An 18,737-nucleotide genomic window follows, 5' to 3' on the forward strand; every position below is an offset into this window, starting at 1 on the left:
TCAATCCGACATCATTATCATTACAAGAGGAAGATGTTTTCTTACAACAGAAAGACAACTCTTACATGGAACCGGTATGATGGTGTCCATGCACCGGACCGCTTCCCGCACCCGGCACCTGTCCCGCCTGCTGCTGCTGTTGCTGCTGCTGCAGATGCGCCGCCCCCGGCTGCAGCCAGCGGTAGGACTCAATGTGCGACAGGTCCTCCTCCAGCAGGCCCATCATGTTGCGGTTGTTGACGAACCAGTCCGCAATCTGCGCGACCTGCGGATTGTGCGGCACCTGGCCCCCACCAGCCGCCGTCGTCGTCCCACCCTGGACGCCCGCTGCGCTCGCATCGTGGCCCGTCATGGCCTGGTCCTCCATGGGCATGAGGCCGAGCTGGCTGAGGTACATTTCAAACTCGTCCCCGATGGGCACGACGCCGCCGTGGCTGCCGCCGCCGGTGCTGTCCTGCTGCTGCTGCGACGACTTGGCCTCGACGTACAGCGTCAGCACGTCGTACATGACCTGGCACAGCCGGTACAGCTTCTCCACCGCCTCGGACGAGTCCCGCGCGAGGGCGAGCGAGGCCACGAACTCCTTGAGGATCTTGAGGTCGTCGGCCGAGGACGTTTCGATAACGTAGCAGAAGAGCACGAAGAAGGGGGCAAATGGTGTGAGGAGGAGGTTCCTGGTCAATACAGTTAGCAACATGACTTAAGACAGTTGAACAATTCCGGGCTGTCCTCTTACCAGTGGACGTAGATGGTCTTGACAAAACTCCCGAGGTCTATTAAGCGCGCGCAGTCTTGGTGCGCACTCATGGCCCTGCGTGCTGCCTCCAAACACTCGTCGCAGAAGCGACTCACAGAGCGCTCCGGCGCCGGGATGACTCTGTAGATGAGCGTCTGCGTAACGTAGTACTGCACTTCGTCACCACGAATAAACACATCCACCACGTCCGAAATGTTCATCTGCTTGATGTAGCTGTATGCGTTGCTACGCGCCTGGTCGCCACGCACACCGAGCTTGTGGCACTGCTCGGCCAAGGCGCGCGCGCGCTGCACCAGCTCCTCCTGCGGACAGTGCAGCGCCGCGGGGCTGTACAGCTGCTCATAGATGACGCTCTGCAGGCCCGAGATTTCGACCCACATGGTCGGCACGGTGTCGGCGCCGCCAGAGTCGAGAAGATCAAACTCGAAGACGCGGGGAATATCAATGTCGCATTCGTGGATGACGGAGGCGCGGCCGAGGCGCAGGCCGAGACCCTTGTCAAGGGTGTAGATGTGCCAGAAGAGGATGCGCTTGATACGCGATATTTCCGGCGGGTCGTGCGCGAGGCTGTCCTGGCGGTGGAAGCCGCCGGTGAGGCAGAGCTGGGCGCCGGCGGAAGCAAAGTGCCAGGCGACGGTCGGGCGGGAGACGTCGACGGCATAGAGGCTCTGCTGCAGTTAGCGCGATTGATTCGTTTGAAAGATGAGATACTGAGCGCTTACCCCGAGTAACAGTGCTTGAACATTGTCAATCTTTGCGGATAAGAGCATGGGTAGGTTGGCAAGTGTCGTTTCAAGGTTTGCGCGGCATAATTGGAAATGGCGGTTGTACTCCTCCCTCACAGCTGGATCTGAAGAGAGGGAGTGCTGCTCCAGGAACAAGTTGTAGAGAAGAGCGCTGACGACAGCAAATGTGGCATCAGACACGTCTTCGGTGGGAAAGTACACGGCTCGACACAGGGTCGTAATGTCAGTGACGCCAACCAAGTCACACATGATTGTGAATAGAGTAACCGGAGAGCCTAGGATTGTCAGCGCGGCAATACTAGATCCTGTTTATGGTACATACCTTTATTTTTCTTGAGCAGCTCAACGACCAAAGCCATGGGTGGCAGAGGCAGTTTGGAAACACCACCAGGCGGAACAGCTCTTTGCAGCGGAAATCGGGGCCGGTGCTCCGGACGGCTCTGCTGCATCTCGACGAGCTGGCCAAGATTCGCCAGGGCCGCCTCCATTTTAGGATTGGCCGAACGGAGCGACGTCCGTTTGACGGCGCGCTCGAGGAACTCGCTGGCAAAAGCTGTGTGAACGGTCAGGCCCGAGTCGCCGCCAAAAGCTGCGTCCTCCTCGCTGCTGTCAAAATCGGCCGTGGACTCGCATGTCGGGCCGCTGCTTCCCGTTTGCGGAGTGGAGATGATGCGGCTGGTTGCGTCGCTGGGGACGCCCGACATGGAGAGATTCTTGAGAAGCGTCTCGATGCTCCCGAGGCGCGACTCTATTTGGTCAATCTTGCGCTCACTGGGATGGTTAGTAAGAAAGAGGATGTCGCAACAACGATGGCGTTCATTGCGTGCAGCATGGTATAGACAACATACTATTGAGAAGAGATGAGAACACGTTGACGGGGTTCTTTGGGGCGTTGGCCAGCACCAGTGGATGTACATGGTCGCTTGGCTGTTCGACAATTGGCGCAAGGCCAGTCCTTGTCGCAGCGAATCTGGCAGCAAGCTTGTTAGTCAAGCCCCCGGTTATGATTACTTGTGATGATGCGCTTGGCAAGGGGAACTGGTGACACTGTGGCGCCAACCTTGAAGCAAAAGTCGGAATCAGAAGAACCACCGATCATGGCAGCGGCTTAAAGGTTGTCTGAGACAAGGTGACAGTGGCGGGAGAGGAGAAGAATGAGGGAGTACTAAAGCAATAAATAGCGGAACGTACCTTGCGGAGACGGCACTGGTCGCACTATGAGCAGGAAGTGAGCAGGTTAGCAGAGGTCTTGGAGGCAAATTGGCGCTTTTATATGCAGGATGAGGGATATAACAGCGAGCTCTTGACGATCCCAGCCTTGCGCAGACGGCGAACAGGGCACTACGGCTTAGCAGGATAGCTTCAGTGCGGGATTTAGCACAGCTGGTGGAAGAGGGAATTTTTGGCAGTGCAACACTAGGAATGAAGCTATGGTGATGCACTCCGTGGTATAGATGAAGATGGGGGTGAAAGTGGAAAGGATCAACAAGGGCGTGCGAAAGTGATGAACGGGGTGTAGGACTAGACGAGAGGCAGGGCAAAAAAAGAAAAAAAAAATGTTTTAAAGAAATGATGTAACAATAATACGAAGGGGACGGGGGTATCATACCGCTCGACGGCCAGAGCCATCATCAGCAGCGGCGGCGCTGGCGGCAGCGGGGCCGACCATGAGAACCTGCGGCTGCTGAGGCGTATTTTGCTGCATGGCGTGGGATCAACGTGAACAGGCCGCGACTGGCACAGGATTCGGCTGTACGGATGCAGTAAAGCAGCGATGCAACAATGGCCCTGTTTTTAGAGTCGCACTAGACTGTGCACAGGTTGCAAGCCGTCGTTGTAGAATTCAGATGGAAAGCTTGGGACCGAGCGGCGTTGAACAACGGCATAACGGGGCAGAACGAGTGGGCGTAAAGCCGCCAGCTATAAAATGAAGAGAAAGAGAAACGCCGGTTGGACGATGTAGGTGAATGCAGCTAGCCCAAGCCAACACGCATACTCGACGGGGGTGGGCGTGAGGAAGCCAACTTGGGGGTGTGTGAGTGGTGAGCGTGAGTGAGTGAGGGCGTGGTACTGATGCAAGATGACGCAGAGTCAAGTGTCGAGTGTCGAATGCGAACAAGAGGCAACGGCGGATGAGAGCTTCTAGAAAGACTGGTGAAGCAGAAGACGATGAATAGTTTAAAAATAGAAAAGAAAAATATCCATGTGCCGGAAGAGGGGCGCCGAGTAACGGAGCTGGAGCTGGTATCCGTCCGGTGACAGACCAGGCGAGATAACTTGGCCTGGCACTGGATGGCTGGGCTGTGGCTCAGGTGCAATTCGTGGCTGAACTGAGTCAAGAGAACTGCGAGCTGGCCGAGTGTGGGTGTCCCGTTTGGGGAAGCTCCGCTGTTGAAGGCGTTGGTGTGTTGGTTGCCAGCCAAAAGGTAACGTCGAAATAAAATAAAAAAAAGGTTGGCCCTTTGTTCTCTTTGCAGTCAGTCCGGTCGGGTCGAGTGTCCAAGACAGAGGCAGAGACAGAAGCAGAAGCGCAAAAAGGCACGAGACTGGCTCTGCCTGGCCAATATACGGTGCAACCGGGCACCGCGGCGGCCGCGGACCCCGACGAGGCTAGGCTGTTTTGGGTTTGGTGCGCAGCTGGCAGTCAAGCACGCGGCAGCTGCACTGGCAGTTCGGCGGCGTGCAAACGGAGATGCATCGGCGAACCCAAAATGGGAGACGGCATGATAAGTATCAAACCGCTACTCCGTGCTATCATGAAGGGGCATTGATTATGCTTATCAGAATCTTGGCAGTCTTCGTCACGCACGCATATTTGTGAATGCGAAAATTCGTCCATCATGCCGTACGACAGTGCAGGCTTTATTCGTCGTAAGTTTCAACTTTAAACCCGGAGTGTTTGCCGCCACCAACATACAATACACTCCGGAGTAGAGTCCTCGAAACCGCCAATTATACCATTTTGTGCTGCGCATACCCCGACCTCTACGTATCTTTACCATCTCCACCCATTCAACTATTTCGCCTCCAATTCGATCGCAATGCACGATTCACCAAGCCAAGAACTACGCCCCGTCGTCCACTCAGAACCCAAGTCCCTGCGGCATTGTGCATCCGCCACAACGGTTCCCTGCCCTACGACGTACGTCCCAACGCCACGCATCCATGGTTCCCGCAATCTCGGTTGCCGTACCATCATCTCCACGCAATCCTCCGCCGAGTGACGCATCGCCATGCATCTCCATCCGCCAGCCAGGGCTCCGGGTTCTAGGGACCCGAAGAGAATAAGCTAAACCGCCCCCGTCTCCACAGTAGCCTGTCCGTCCGCTGTCAAGCTTCGGATAGCCCTACCGTCCTCACAGTTTTACTACTTAAATAAAACAAGCCGTTGCGCCTATCGAGGCAGTGTCCGATTATAACAGCTTAGTTCCCATGTACATATGATCAAGCAACCCGTCGTTGTTGTCAACGTCTTCAGCTTCGGTTCTCTGCTGTCTTTACCCCACAGCCGCCCTCCACGCCACTCACGATGATGGAGCAAAAAGAACGTTCGCCTTCTACGGCTTCGACGCCTGTTGAGTCTGCCGTACCCGTCACGGAAACGTCAGTACAGAAACCAGAAAACGAACAAGAAGAGAAAAAGGATGGATCGTTCAAATACTACTTGGTATGGCGTCCAGCATGTCTCACTCTGCACTGCAGCTGTTGGCCTACTAACTCTGAGACAGCGCGTCTTCAAATACAACGACACCAAGGGGTGGGTCGTCAACGCCGTTGCCTTTCTCTGCATGATTGCTTCGGGTACCGCTCTTCCCTTGATGGATGTCGTCTTTGGCGCATATGTCAATGTATTCAATGACTTTGTCGCCGGCACCCTGTCACCTGCTGGGTACCGCAAGCAGGTCGCGCACTATGCGTATGTTCTTGACACCAACGTCTTAAACACAACGACTAACTCCAACAGCCTCTTTTTCATCCATCTCTTTATTGGAAAGTTTGTCTTGACGTACATCTGGACGGTAAGTAGAGAATATTCGCGCACATGTCCCTTGCTGACATTCCAGGTCGCCGTTTCCATCACCTCGATCCGCGTCGTCAAGAAGATGCGCGTCGACTTTGTCCGGCAGACACTCCGCCAGGAAATTCCCTTCTTCGACGCCCCCTCCAGCTCCATCTCCAGCCAGATCACCACGAATGGCAACCTCATCACCAACGGCATCGCCGAGAAGCTAGGCATCACCATCCAGGCCATATCCACCTTTGTCGCCGCCTTTGTCGTCGCTTTTGTAGTACAGTGGAAGCTGACATTCATCGTCATCTCCATTGTCCCCGTCAACATTCTTGTGACTGTCATCTGCGTCATGTTTGACATGGTCTACGAGTACAAAATGTTTGACATTTACAGCAAGTCCGGCACCATTGCCGAAGAGGCATTTGCCACCATCCGCACCGCTCACGCCTTTTGGGCCTTTCCCAAGCTCTCCCGCCGCTTTACCAAAATTCTCGAGGAAGCGCGCCAGGTCGGCAACAAAAAGTCGCTCATTTACGCCATTCTCTTTTCCTTTGAATTCTTTTGCATTTTTGCCGGCTACGGTCTGGCCTTTTGGCAAGGAATGCGCATGTACGCCAGCGGTGAGATTACCAAGCCTGGCACAGTTGTAACGTGAGTATCTGTTCTTTGTCTTGCTTTTTTTCCACCTCCCTCTTTCCATGATTATTCTTCATTATTTCTCTGTTGGTTTTCGTACAATGCTGATTTCACAGCGTCATCTTTGCTGTTCTGGTCGCTGCCCAGGCCCTCACCCAGATCGCTCCCCAAACCGTCGCCGTCTCCAAGGCTGCCGCCGCCGCCCACGACATGTTTGCCGTCATCGATCGCCAATCCGCCGTCGACTCGCTCTCCACCGCCGGCAAAACCATTCCCGATTTCCAGGGCAACATCAAAGTCTCCAACATTGACTTTTCCTATCCTTCACGCCCCGACGTGCCCATCCTCAAAAACTTTAGCATCGAAATTCCCGCCAACAAGACGACGGCCTTTGTCGGCGCCAGCGGCTCGGGAAAGAGCACGATCTTTGGCCTGCTGGAGCGCTGGTATGCCAGCTCGGCTGGTGAAATCATGCTCGACGGTCATAAACTGACAGACCTCAACCTTCAATGGCTGCGCACCAGCATGCGCCTCGTCCAGCAGGAGCCTACCCTATTTACTGGCAGCATCTACCAGAATGTAGTCGATGGACTGTCCGGCACCGCCATGATTGACTTGCCCGAGGATGAAAAGCGACGCCTCGTTCAGGAATCCTGCAAATCTTCCTACGCGCACGATTTCATCTCTGAGCTACCCAACGGCTATGATACCATGATTGGTGAGCGTGGTGCCTCGCTCTCGGGTGGTCAAAAGCAGAGAATTGTGATTGCGCGCAGCATCATTTCCAATCCCAAGGTTCTCCTCCTCGACGAAGCCACCAGTGCCTTGGATCCCAATGCCGAAAAGATTGTCCAAACAGCATTGAACAATGTCGGCAAAGGACGAACCATGATTGCTATTGCCCACCGTCTCTCCACCATCCGCACCGCCGACCAGATCATCGTCATGTCCAAGGGCCAAGTCCTTGAAACCGGCACCCACTCTGAGCTCATCAAGATGAACGGCAAGTATGCAGCCTTGGTCCGTGCCCAAGATCTCGGCGACGGCGATGCGTCTACAGACAGCGATGGTGGAGAGGACGCCAAGCCCGAGGAAGCTCTTGAGCTCATTGCCTCACGCGCATCAGCGGGCGCGCAGAGCGTCCAAATGGAAGCCGAAAAGGGACCTAGCTATGGCTTATTCATGGGACTGTGGATCATCGTCAAGGAGCAGCCCGAGCTGTGGTGGTACCTTTTCATCATTTCGCTGTGTGGCATCGCCGGCGGCGCCACCTATCCCGCGCTCGCCGTGCTGTTTGCGCAGACCATGGATGCGTTCACCACCATCAACGTCCCCAAGGCCAACTTTTACGCCCTCATGTTCTTTGTCGTCGCGCTCGGCAACCTCGTCGCCTACGCCATCTCTGGATGGCTCGTCAATCTTATCGCGCAGCACGTCATGAAGTTTTACCGCGCCGAGATCTTTGACAACACCCTCCGCCAGGACATGACCTTTTTCGACAAGCCCGAGAACAACACGGGTGCGCTTGTATCCCGTGTGGCGTCTGAGCCGACCAGTCTGCAGGAGCTGCTGTCGATCAACTGCGTCCTCATTCTCATCACCGTTGTCAATGTCCTCTCAAGCGTCATCCTGGCTCTCTGCTACGGATGGAAACTCAGTCTTGTCCTCGCGCTCGGAGGACTCCCCGTCTTGATTGCATCCGGCTACATTCGCATCCGTCTTGAGTTCAAGTTTGAGTCGGACACGGCCGATCGCTTCTCCAAGAGCAGCGGCCTTGCCTCGGAAGCCGTCATGGGCATCCGCACCGTGTCTTCCCTCGCCCTCGAGCAGGCCATCATCACCCGCTACCACGACTCGCTGCAGCACATTGCCGCCAATGCCATTTCTGGCCTGGGCTGGAAAATGTTCTTCTACTCGCTCAGCCAGTCCATTTCCCTGCTCGTCATGTGTCTTGGGTTCTGGTACGGCGGCCAGCTCGTATCCACCGGCGAGTACACCACGTCGCAGTTCTACGTCATCTTCATCGCCATCATCTTCTCCGGCGAGGCCGCCGCGCTCTTCTTCCAGTACACCACGAGCATCACCAAGGCCGGCACCGCCATCAACTACATCCTACGCCTCCGTCGCACGCGCATTCTCTACGACAGCGACAGCGAACAGAAACCCAGCGATGCGGAAAAGTCCAACGAACCTATCAAGGGCAAAGAGGTCATCTGCGACAATATTCACTTTGCCTACCCGCTACGCCCCAGCCTCAAGGTCCTGCGCGGCATCGACATTGGCATCCGGCCCGGCAGCATGGTGGCTTTTGTCGGCGCCTCGGGCTGCGGCAAGTCGACCATGATTGCGCTCCTGCAGCGCTTCTATGACCCGACCTCTGGCCAGCTGCGCCTCGACGGCCTCGACGCCAAGGAGTACGACCGCTCGCAGTACCGCCGCGACATTGCGCTCGTGCAGCAGGAGCCCGTGCTCTACCAGGGCTCCATCCGCCACAACATCTCGCTCGGCATCGAGTACGGCGAGCCGTCCGAGGCGGACATTATATCCGCGTGCCAGCAGGCCAACGTGTGGGAGTTTGTCTCGTCGCTACCCGACGGCCTGCGGACCACCTGCGGCAGCCAGGGCCTGTCGCTGTCGGGCGGCCAGCGGCAGCGCATCGCCATTGCGCGCGCGCTGATCCGCGCGCCGCGCCTGCTGCTCCTCGACGAGGCCACGTCGGCGCTCGACACCGAGTCGGAGAAGGTGGTCAAGGAGGCGCTGGACCGCGCCGCGGCCGGTCGCACCACGATTGCGGTTGCGCACCGCCTCAGCACCATCCGCGACGCCGACACGATTGTGGTGTTTGGCAAGGGGCACATTGTCGAGCGCGGCACGCACGAGGAGCTCATTGCGCAAAAGGGCGTGTATTATGAAATGGTGCTCGGGCAGTCGCTGGACCGCGAGGCTTAGAGCGGGTTGAAATCTCCTTCTCTCATATATAGATGTACATATAAACAACTCCTATTTATTAAAGCCTTTCCACTTCAATTGCCGGAGAATACTCGCAAATTGATTCAACGTTGAGTTTATTTCTAACTTGATGCTTAACTAGCGATCACGTCCCAAGAAACTAACACCCGTTTACAAATGTCACATCGCATTGTCAGGTGGTGTCATTTTCATCGTTTTCATTTATTCTATTCTGTCTTCTTCTTTCGTTAGCTTCTGATGTTGAGACATGTACGGCTCAACATACCATTTATTTATTTATTAATTTTCGTCTTGCGCCCGTCGCCATCGCACTTAGCACGCGCAGTACGCGCCGCCGCCCGACTTGTCCTTGCAGCAGAAGCGGTTGCCGCAGGCCTGGCGGACGGCCCAGATGTGCTTGTCGTTGCAGACGGCCACGTACGCGCGCTGGTTGCCGGCGCCGCCGTCGGCGCATACCTCCTTGCCGTAGTTGTTGCCGCAGCCGGTGTTGATCTGCGTGGCCGCGGCGGCGGTGACGAGGGAGAGGAGGGTGAGGAACTGCATTTTGGAGACTTGAAAAGATGGAGATTTATTCGGGCGAGTTAGAATGATGTAAAGTGATGTTTTGCTCTATTCAAAAGTCCACGGTATCCTCTTTCTTTATATACCCGCTGGGCAGCATCTTTCAAGTACCTTAGGCGGTCCTGGGTTCGTGTCAGCCTCGGTGACTTCCTACCCTGCTACGCGATGCTGCTGTCGGATGCACCGATTCTAGGAAACGACCGAATGGCAGTAACCACTGCGGGGTCGCACAGCATCGTGAGAGGGGCAAAAATTGGTACCCTCAACGAGCCTGCCGTCGTCTAATTGCTGGAAAGTGTCCGTATGTCCGATACAAAACTCCCCGAAGGATTACAACGACGCATGTGCCTCATTACGGACAGGGCCGATCTGCACGGATTCAGACTCACGAGAAACTGCGACGTTGGCCGCGAAAGGTATCCCCGAGAATGGGCGTTCTTTCTATTTTTTTCTTTTTTTTCTTTTTGTTGGTAAATTCACGCCAGGTTTGCGCGATCTCGTAGATCAATGTGTTCTTGCCCCTGTTCCTAGGCCCCGAGATTCTGGTGCAAATGTGACGATGCTGGCACCAATACCGACTGCCCGAGATGGAGAACCTTTAGAATTGGACTCAATTAGGAAGACGTTACATTTTTTATTTCCATTTTTTTTTTTTCCAGCTCAAGCGGGGGTCTATAACAGCAAATAACACCCGCCTAGGCGCAGATTGCCAAGAGCCAAGGTCTTACACCGAGCCATTGCTGCCCCCTCCGCTCTTCACGGCTGGTCGGGGGTCGTCTGTCCGTGATCTATGGAGTAAGTTTCAGCAATTACTACATTCGACGAGTCAGTTTGCAAAATACACGAAAGCCAGTTTACCACTCCTCGCGTAAGATCATCTTTTCAGCTTTCAGAACCACTGTGGATAAGACGTGGAATGAGCCAGAGCGCGTCGCCGGATGTACCCCCTGCTAATTCGCAGTAGCTAGCTTCAGCGCTGTTCGCCCGATTCCTTTCACAATTTACATTTCGTCATTCCACTTGCAAGTCCAGCCCTGCGCAGTAAGCTGCATCTCGTCTGCGACAACCTTTCTCGGGGGTAGAGTCTTTCAACCGATTGTCGCCACAGAACCGGGCAACTCATTTGCCTTGATACGGATACAGAAAGGGGAAACCCAGCCGCCAAGTCAGGCCAGGCTTCCAAACGCCGCCTGATTCCCTGCGCCAATCAAGATGCTCGACTACTGCAGGGTGCGGTTCTTCAACTAATTACAACCACCATGCATGATGGCAAAACTATATTCCGGCAGAAGTCCGAAATGTCTTTCCCCGGTGCCGTCGCCCAAAGCAGTGTCCGTTTAGCGCCCGTGCAAAAAGTCGGGCACTCGATACACCGGGAGCATCCGCTGATGGAAAGACGCCACACCGGCTCGGGGTGAATCAGTCTTAGTACTGCTGAACTACCGTTGATTCGACCAAATCACAAATGTGAGTGGCAAGGACCCAGAGCGAGGGAATGTAATCGACCGACAAACCATCTAGGGGGGCGGCAGCCAGAGATGCATGCACCGATGGCACGCAGAACACGACAAATGGCGAAGCATCATCTTCTGCACGTCTTGACACTCGCGTGCCGTTGGTGAATGATAAAAAGTTCACAATCGCCATCATATGTGCGCTAAAGCTCGAGCTAGATGCTGTGATCAACCTTCTGGATCATAACCCACGCACCGTGCCTCATGTCGGCAAGGAATATGGGTATCTATCTGCGACCCTTGCAGGACATGATGTGCTGCTTGTGAAGCCCCCAGAGTACGGAATAGTCGACTCCGCCTTGGTGATGCAGGATATACACGCACAGTTTGGCAAAATAGAGCTGACCCTCCTGGTCGGCGTTTGCGGGGGTGTGCCTCAGCCCCTGAACAACGAGGAAAACGTCTCCGAGCCTATTTTCCTTGGCGATGTGATCATTAGCAACTCAATCGTCGGCTACATGCATGCAGCTCGCTTTGGTCCACAAGGGCCTCAGCTGAGAACTGCAACTCCGTGGCGTGTAAGCTCGAAGTTGCAGCAAATTCTGGGCTACCTCGGCACCGACCACTTCATGAAAGAGCTGTCTCTCAGCTCGGGGGCGGCAATGGCGCACTTCTTCGACGAGAAGAAATGTATGTGCCCTGGAGAGTCGGAAGATTTGGCGTTCGGCGTACCACCACATCCACCGCAACGGTTGTCTAGCGAATCTGTGCAACGATTTCCCGCCAAGATATTGCGAAGGAGCAAGGTTGGCGAGCTGCACTGTCCTCGGATGCGATATTGAGCACGCTCGCCCCCGCCAGCCGTATACTACTCGACCGCAACTTATTCACGTCGGGACTTACGCTTCGGGTGACATCGTCATGCGAAGCCCTGAGTTGAGGGATAGTTTGGCGCAGGAATATAATGTGCTTGCTTTTGACATGGAGGCTTCTGGAATTTTTCAGCTGAACGCAGCTTGCTTGGTGATCAAGTCGGTTAGTGACTATGGCGACAGCCACAAACAAAAGGCTTGGCAGAACTATGCCGCAGCTTGCGCCGCGTCTACTGCTAGAATCTTTGTCGAGTGCTTCTATTCTCAATGTAAGTTGCCATTTGCCTGTTCTCTTACTCCTAGTTGTCTTCGAATCGAGCTAAATGTAATGCAGCGCAAGAAGTCAGTGGAACAAGCCTTTTGCGGAAGAACAATTGTGAGTTTTCCTGCAGAGACAACAGCTGCTGGTAGCAGAAGCAAAAACAACAAGCTTGCAGACCGCAACTCGCAATCTTCGTTCCCCTAATACAGAATCAGGGGCCAGTTTGCAGTGCACAGAATCAACTGCCGAGTCTCTCGAATGCAGGGCCGGCTGACTGCAGCGGCACTGGGTGCGACACGCCCTGTTCTTCTACCGGATCAGCTGGTGCAGAGCTTTACACCAAAATTGCAGGTTCGTAGCAAATGTGCCTCGAGTTTGGGCGGACATGACGCCTTTTTTGCCGGTTAGGATGCCGCTTTTAAAGGCAAACTTACAACACGCTGGCCGCTAGTCCACCCTACACCACCAAGACTTTTAGACGTACTCTACTTAGTAGCGGCTATTATTTAAATAGAAGCTTAGTGTCCCTAAGTTAATATTAATACTAGACTCTATTAGATTATTATTATTATGAATCTACCTTTTTTAAAATTAAAGAAAATTATACTTATTAAGACTTTAAATTATTTTTAATATTTTTTAAAATATAATAAATTAAAATACTAATAGTTTATTATAAATAAAACTATTAAAGGAAGATATATTTTTATAATTAAAGTTTATATATATATTATTAAATTAAAATAAATAAAATAAAGAAATAAACTTAGAAATTAAATAGTATATTAAATTAAAGATTAGAAATTAATTATATTTAAAATAATTAATAAAGAAAATATAAATAAGTAAATATATATTTTTATTAATTTATTAATTTTAAATTATTAAATTTAATTATAATATTAAAAAATATTTAAAACTAATTAAAATACTTTTTTTTTAGTTTTTATATTTATAATATAAATATATATATTAAATATAATTTAATTATATATATTATATTATTAATTATATATTTTAATATTTATTTTATAATAATTATAAGTTTATATTTTATTTTTATTTAAGTATTTATATTTATTTATTTTTTAAATATTTTTAATTTTATATAAAAAAAAGCTTTTTTAACTTATATTTAAAAAGAATTATATTTATTAATATTTATTAATTAATTGACTTATAATTTTAAAACTTTATATTTAAATATAATATAGTTAATAAGTAAGCAGTATAGATAAGTAAGTGGCGCACCTCTACTATAAAATACTAACTATTATCTTTATATTATAATTACTTAATAATAACTTATAGAAAACACTTTTATAAAAGGTAATATAATTCTTATCTTATCTACTATTAAAAAATCACTTAAATTAAGTATCTATAAAGTAATAAAGATCTATAATATCCCTATAATAACTATCTAATACTAATATAATAGCTAAAACTTATAATATAATTATACTACTAATTTAAAGAAGCTTATTAATTTAAAAAAGAGAGCTATAATAAAATATATTCTCTAATTAGATTTATAAGGCCTTCCCTTTTAGTATATAAATATAAAAGATATAGTAAACTAACTACTAGCTAAATATAGTAATAAATATATTAGAGTATACTAAGTAAAAAACCTTATATAATAATAACTAAAGCTTATTATATATTTTTAATAGAGATATAATTATTAAAGGGTTAAATATAAAAATCTAATTATTATTTATAGTTAGTTTATACTTTTAAAGAATATAATTATAAAATATAATATTATAAAGTCTAATATTTATAACTTTAATAAGACTAGGTTTTTAATAGGATTTATTATAATAGGAATAGTTATTATAAGCTTTAATTAAGTTAGAAAAGTAAAAGTAATATAGTTTAGTAATAAGGAATAAGTTATTATAATTTAAGTAGTAAATTCCTAAAGCTTAATAATATTACTATATATTATAGTAAAAAGCTAAAAACACCTTATACCTTAATATAAAAATAAACGCCTACTTTTAAATTAATATATTAATATAAGCTTAAATAGTTAAATAATAAATAAAATTAGTATAGATTAGATTAAGTATTTTAATAAATATATAAAAGATTAAAAAGAGGGTAATTATTACCTCTTAATTCTAAATAGCTATAAAAGTTACTACTTAACTGCTTTTAAGCTTTTCTACTAAAAAAAGAACATTATTACCCTTTATATACCTATATATTCTTCTTATATACTCTAGCTTTTAGATATTAGCTATTTTAGTCTATTAAAAAAGGCTTATAAGTAATAAATTAAAAATCTTATAAAAGCTAGTATTATATATATTCCTAAAAAAGACTTCTTTTTTATATTTTTTAATACTTTTAATAAGTCTATTCTAAAAGAAAATATCTAAGGTGGTTTTTAAGGCGCTAGAATTACCCCTTTTAATCCTAAAAAGGTTATTTCTACCTTAAAACTTAAGTTTATAATACTAAGTCCTCTAAACTTATATCTAAAATTAGTTAGATCTTAGGTCTTTTAGATACTAAATATAGTAAATAAAGTAGTTTTATAGTCTTTAATTCTAAAAGAATAAATTACTAATTACCTAAATAGCTCTCTAACTAAAAGTCTTAATATACTTAATAGTTTTAAAAAAGGTATAATAGCTATTATATATAAGGTTATATTTATATCTATTTAGGTATAAGGCCTTAAAGCTATAAATAAGCTAATTAGTAAGTACTAGTAGACTAAAAAAATAAAGCTATAAACTAAAAGATCTCTTTCTATATAAGATATAAGAGATTTAAAAGAGTAGATAGATATAAATAGTTAAGTAAAGGATAAAATATAGGCTTATAGTTATTATAAAGTAAGGGTTAAAATATATAATTAGTAATATAGTATATATAGTTAGACTAGATATAATATATATACTTATATTATAAATATAGAAACTAGTAAGGAAGAGAATTCTAATTAGTTTTTGATATTTTTTAATAGTGTGGTTAAATTATTTATAATTAAAGGTTAAAGGGTTAGTAGAGGTACGCCGCTCGCTTATCTACGCCGCTCGCTTATTAACCACGTTACTAGTTTAAATAAAGGCTATTTTAAAGGGATAATAAGTATAATAGTATATTTAATAGTAGGGGGGAGGGTAATTAGGAGGTTAAGTAGTTTATAAAAGTAAAAAGGAAATAAATATACTTTATATTAGCTATATTACTTTTAATATAATTAGTATTTAGCTTTATAATACTATATTAGAGTTAATATATAACTATTAGGGCTTTTAGTTAATCTTATAAATATAGTTTCTACTACTATTTATAATTAAGTATATTTTATTATTATTATTATTAACTAATTCTTATAGAATTTATATATATTTAAAAAGATATTTAAAAAAGTCTAAAAAATACCTTTTTTATTTTCTTCTTTTATTATTATTATTAAAAGTATATATCTTTCTTTTTATACTTACTACCTACTATAAGTATATATATATATATATTATAACTACTATAAGTATATAATAACTAGATATAATTATATATATATAGTTAATAATTAATTTTTAAAGTTTTTACTAAATATACTAATAGAGTTACTTACTATTATACTATCTTTTATATATCTCTTCTTTTTTACTCTTTATACTTATTTTTAATATAACTTTAAAGCTTTTTTATATTAACTTTTTAAAATAAAAATCAAATATAATTTAATAAGTTTAACTATAATATAATAGATTCTTATTTATATTATATTAAATTAAATATTAAATAAATATATTAATAAGTTTAGGTTTTATTATTACTATTTATACTTATTATATTAAGTTAAATTAAAAGTCTTTTTTAAATATATTTTATTATAAGTTTATATTACCTTTTCTTTAACTTATAAAAGTTAAGTATATTAGTTAATACTATTTTTATAATTTAAAACTAACTACTTACTAATAGTAAAATAGTATAAATCTAGTATTTATAAAACATATAGAATTAAGGATTTAATTAAGTTAATCTAACTAGATAAGCCTATTTAGCTAGTTACCCCCTATTCCTTTAAGTATAATAAAGGAGTAAGTAGGTTACTTATAGGATTATTAGCTAATAAGATAATAGCAGATTTAAAGGTACTTAATATTAGGTAGTAACTAAACTATAATAAAAGTACTAGTAGTTCTTAGAGGTATAAATAGCTATATTATATATATTAAAGCTACACTATATTTTTATTAGTATACCTATATTAGGATTATAAACCTAAAGAGGCTTCCTATACCCTCTAGCTTTAAGAGCCCTATAATATTCTCCTATACTACTATACTAACTAGTAAAAGACTAGGCATTAATCTTAATATAAGTATTAACTAGGAGTCTAACTATAACTTATAACTAGCTCTTAGGCAGGCTTATTATAAGCCCTTTAAAATACTTAGATTAAGTACTATTAGAAGGTAATAATAATTACTTACTAGAATACTATATAATTTATTTAATAATAATTATATTACAGCTAAAGTACTATGTTATATCTACACTAAGCTATGGTAGTGTGGGTCCCGCGACCTGCTTACTCCTTTACTGTAGTTAAAGGGATAGGGGCACCTAAAGGAAGTTGATTAGGTAATACATACAAAATCCCACCAATAACCACGCGATGCCCTATGGCATTCCCGAATAGTGGTAGCCTGCTTGGCAGTATTACAACAGTTCGACCCCGCACGGGCTGTCATCCGTCCGGCGCCCCCAGAAGCTTTCAGACGCTCTGGCCAGGAAAAAGGGCATTGATCTATTCAACCTGCTGGGTCGTGTTGGCTTCTTAGCTTGCCTTCACTCCTCTAGAGAACCCGACCCAGAGATATGGTTAAGCCAGCATACGTCTACGAACGAGCCTTGGATGCAAGCCTTCCAGAAGTGCGGATTTTATCTCTTGTACCTGGTCCACAGTCCAGCGCGATCAAATGCAGCCTTGAAACGGTTTCTTTGGCCCATGAGCCTGAGTATTTGTGTCTTTCTTACACATGGGGAGCTCCATGTAATCCCTCCACGATCGAAATAAACAATGGTTCCTTCCCCATCACCAAAGATCTTTGGGTCGCTTTGCGTTATCTGCGGGACGAGAGAGAAGTTGTCAAAGTTTGGATCGATCAAATATGCATAAACCAGCAAGACAATGACGAGAAAGCTATCCAAGTACGTCGAATGGCAGAAATTTATAGAAAATCGAACAAGGTGGTTGTTTGGCTTGGAGAGGCGGCCGATGACAGCAGCTACGCGATGAGCTATATCCACGGTATCGATCGCCGCTTGGCTTCTAGGTCTTCAAAGCTGAAGGAGGACCATCATGCAGCAGCGCGGGAATTCGACAACCGAGCTTTCCGCGCGACATATCAGCTGCTCCTCAGACCGTGGTGGAGTCGGTCCTGGATTATCCAAGAAGCAACTTGCGACAATGAAACAAATTTAAGGTGTGGAGGAGACGAAACGGATTTCGTTGCAGTTGTGGCAGTCATCAACTGCATGCTACAAGTCCTGCTACCATCTTTGCAAAACGACAGCAGTCTAGACATCAGGCACCTGCAAAGGGTTGTAGCATTGGATCAGCTTAAAACCGAACGGGCTAGGCCACAGTATCGGTCAAATATGCTGGGCCTTCTTGATCATTTTCGTACGGGTGAGGCCTCAGACCCGCGCGACAAAATATTTGCCTTATCAGCGTTAGCCACAGGGGCGGAAGAAAAGGCAGCAAGTCCGGACTATTCCATATCAGTTGATAAAGCATACGCTATATTTGCATATAACCTCATTAGGTATGGGGGGAATCTGGATGTTCTAGGCCACTGCCAGGTAGCAGTACGAACTATTCACTCTTGGTCGCAATTCAAACTTCTTACCACTGATCTCATTCCTGAAAGGACCCTACCTTCATGGACACCGGATTGGACTGAAATGCAGGAAACAACACCCCTTCCAAAGTGCGAGTGGCCAAATGATATGGGATCCCAAAAGCTTTACAATTCAACTGGCCAATTCCCTCCATCAGTAAAACTGGCAAAAGGATTTGATACATTACTTATCCGTGGGTTCACATTTGATAGGATCCTCTCTACCAGCCCGGATGCTTCACCCGTGTCGCCCACGACATCGATTCAGACCTGGAAGACTTGGGTGGAAACTGAATTTGCAAGCACAAGTTTGAGGTTTGGGTCGCTACTGGATGTTCTCAGTCATACTATTACGGCAGATGTAAGTGTTGTGGGAGGACGTTGGGTGCGCGGTTCCAAGGCAAAAGTTCTGGGTACTACTGCATCGGGAATTACACCAGAGTGGTCGGATAAGATGTCAGTTATTCGCATGACAGTACACAGTCGACGCTTGTTCTGTTCGGAAAAGGGCTATATGGGTCTCGCTCGATATGACGCAAAGGTAGGGGATAAGATCTGTCTTCTTCATGGCGGTTCTGTACCATTTAT

The 18,737-nt window shown here is 46.1% G+C and overlaps 3 protein-coding genes across 3 annotated transcripts; 1 reads left to right on the forward strand and 2 right to left on the reverse strand.

The window, feature by feature from the left end:
- Window positions 1-61: 61 nt before the first annotated feature.
- LMH87_001653 (uncharacterized protein) lies at window positions 62-3,208 on the reverse strand (the record flags this gene model as incomplete). The annotated part of the gene is made up of 7 exons (XM_056192962.1): window positions 62-674; window positions 737-1,425; window positions 1,480-1,778; window positions 1,826-2,274; window positions 2,352-2,473; window positions 2,695-2,718; window positions 3,113-3,208. 7 exons carry the CDS (start codon window positions 3,206-3,208, stop codon window positions 62-64), a joined length of 2,292 nt encoding a protein of 763 aa, XP_056050047.1.
- A 1,824-nt stretch (window positions 3,209-5,032) lies between these two features.
- LMH87_001654 (uncharacterized protein) lies at window positions 5,033-9,100 on the forward strand (the record flags this gene model as incomplete). The annotated part of the gene is made up of 5 exons (XM_056192964.1): window positions 5,033-5,170; window positions 5,232-5,419; window positions 5,468-5,522; window positions 5,568-6,166; window positions 6,268-9,100. The coding sequence occupies 5 exons, from the start codon at window positions 5,033-5,035 to the stop codon at window positions 9,098-9,100; spliced, it is 3,813 nt and encodes a 1,270-aa protein (XP_056050048.1).
- Window positions 9,101-9,433: 333 nt separating this feature from the next.
- Window positions 9,434-9,664, reverse strand: LMH87_001655 (uncharacterized protein; the record flags this gene model as incomplete). The annotated part of the gene is made up of 1 exon (XM_056192965.1): window positions 9,434-9,664. The coding sequence occupies one exon, from the start codon at window positions 9,662-9,664 to the stop codon at window positions 9,434-9,436; it is 231 nt and encodes a 76-aa protein (XP_056050049.1).
- Window positions 9,665-18,737: the final 9,073 nt, after the last annotated feature.

Source organism: Akanthomyces muscarius, chromosome 3 (assembly GCF_028009165.1).
Source record: "Akanthomyces muscarius strain Ve6 chromosome 3, whole genome shotgun sequence".
Taxonomy (NCBI): domain Eukaryota; kingdom Fungi; phylum Ascomycota; class Sordariomycetes; order Hypocreales; family Cordycipitaceae; genus Akanthomyces; species Akanthomyces muscarius.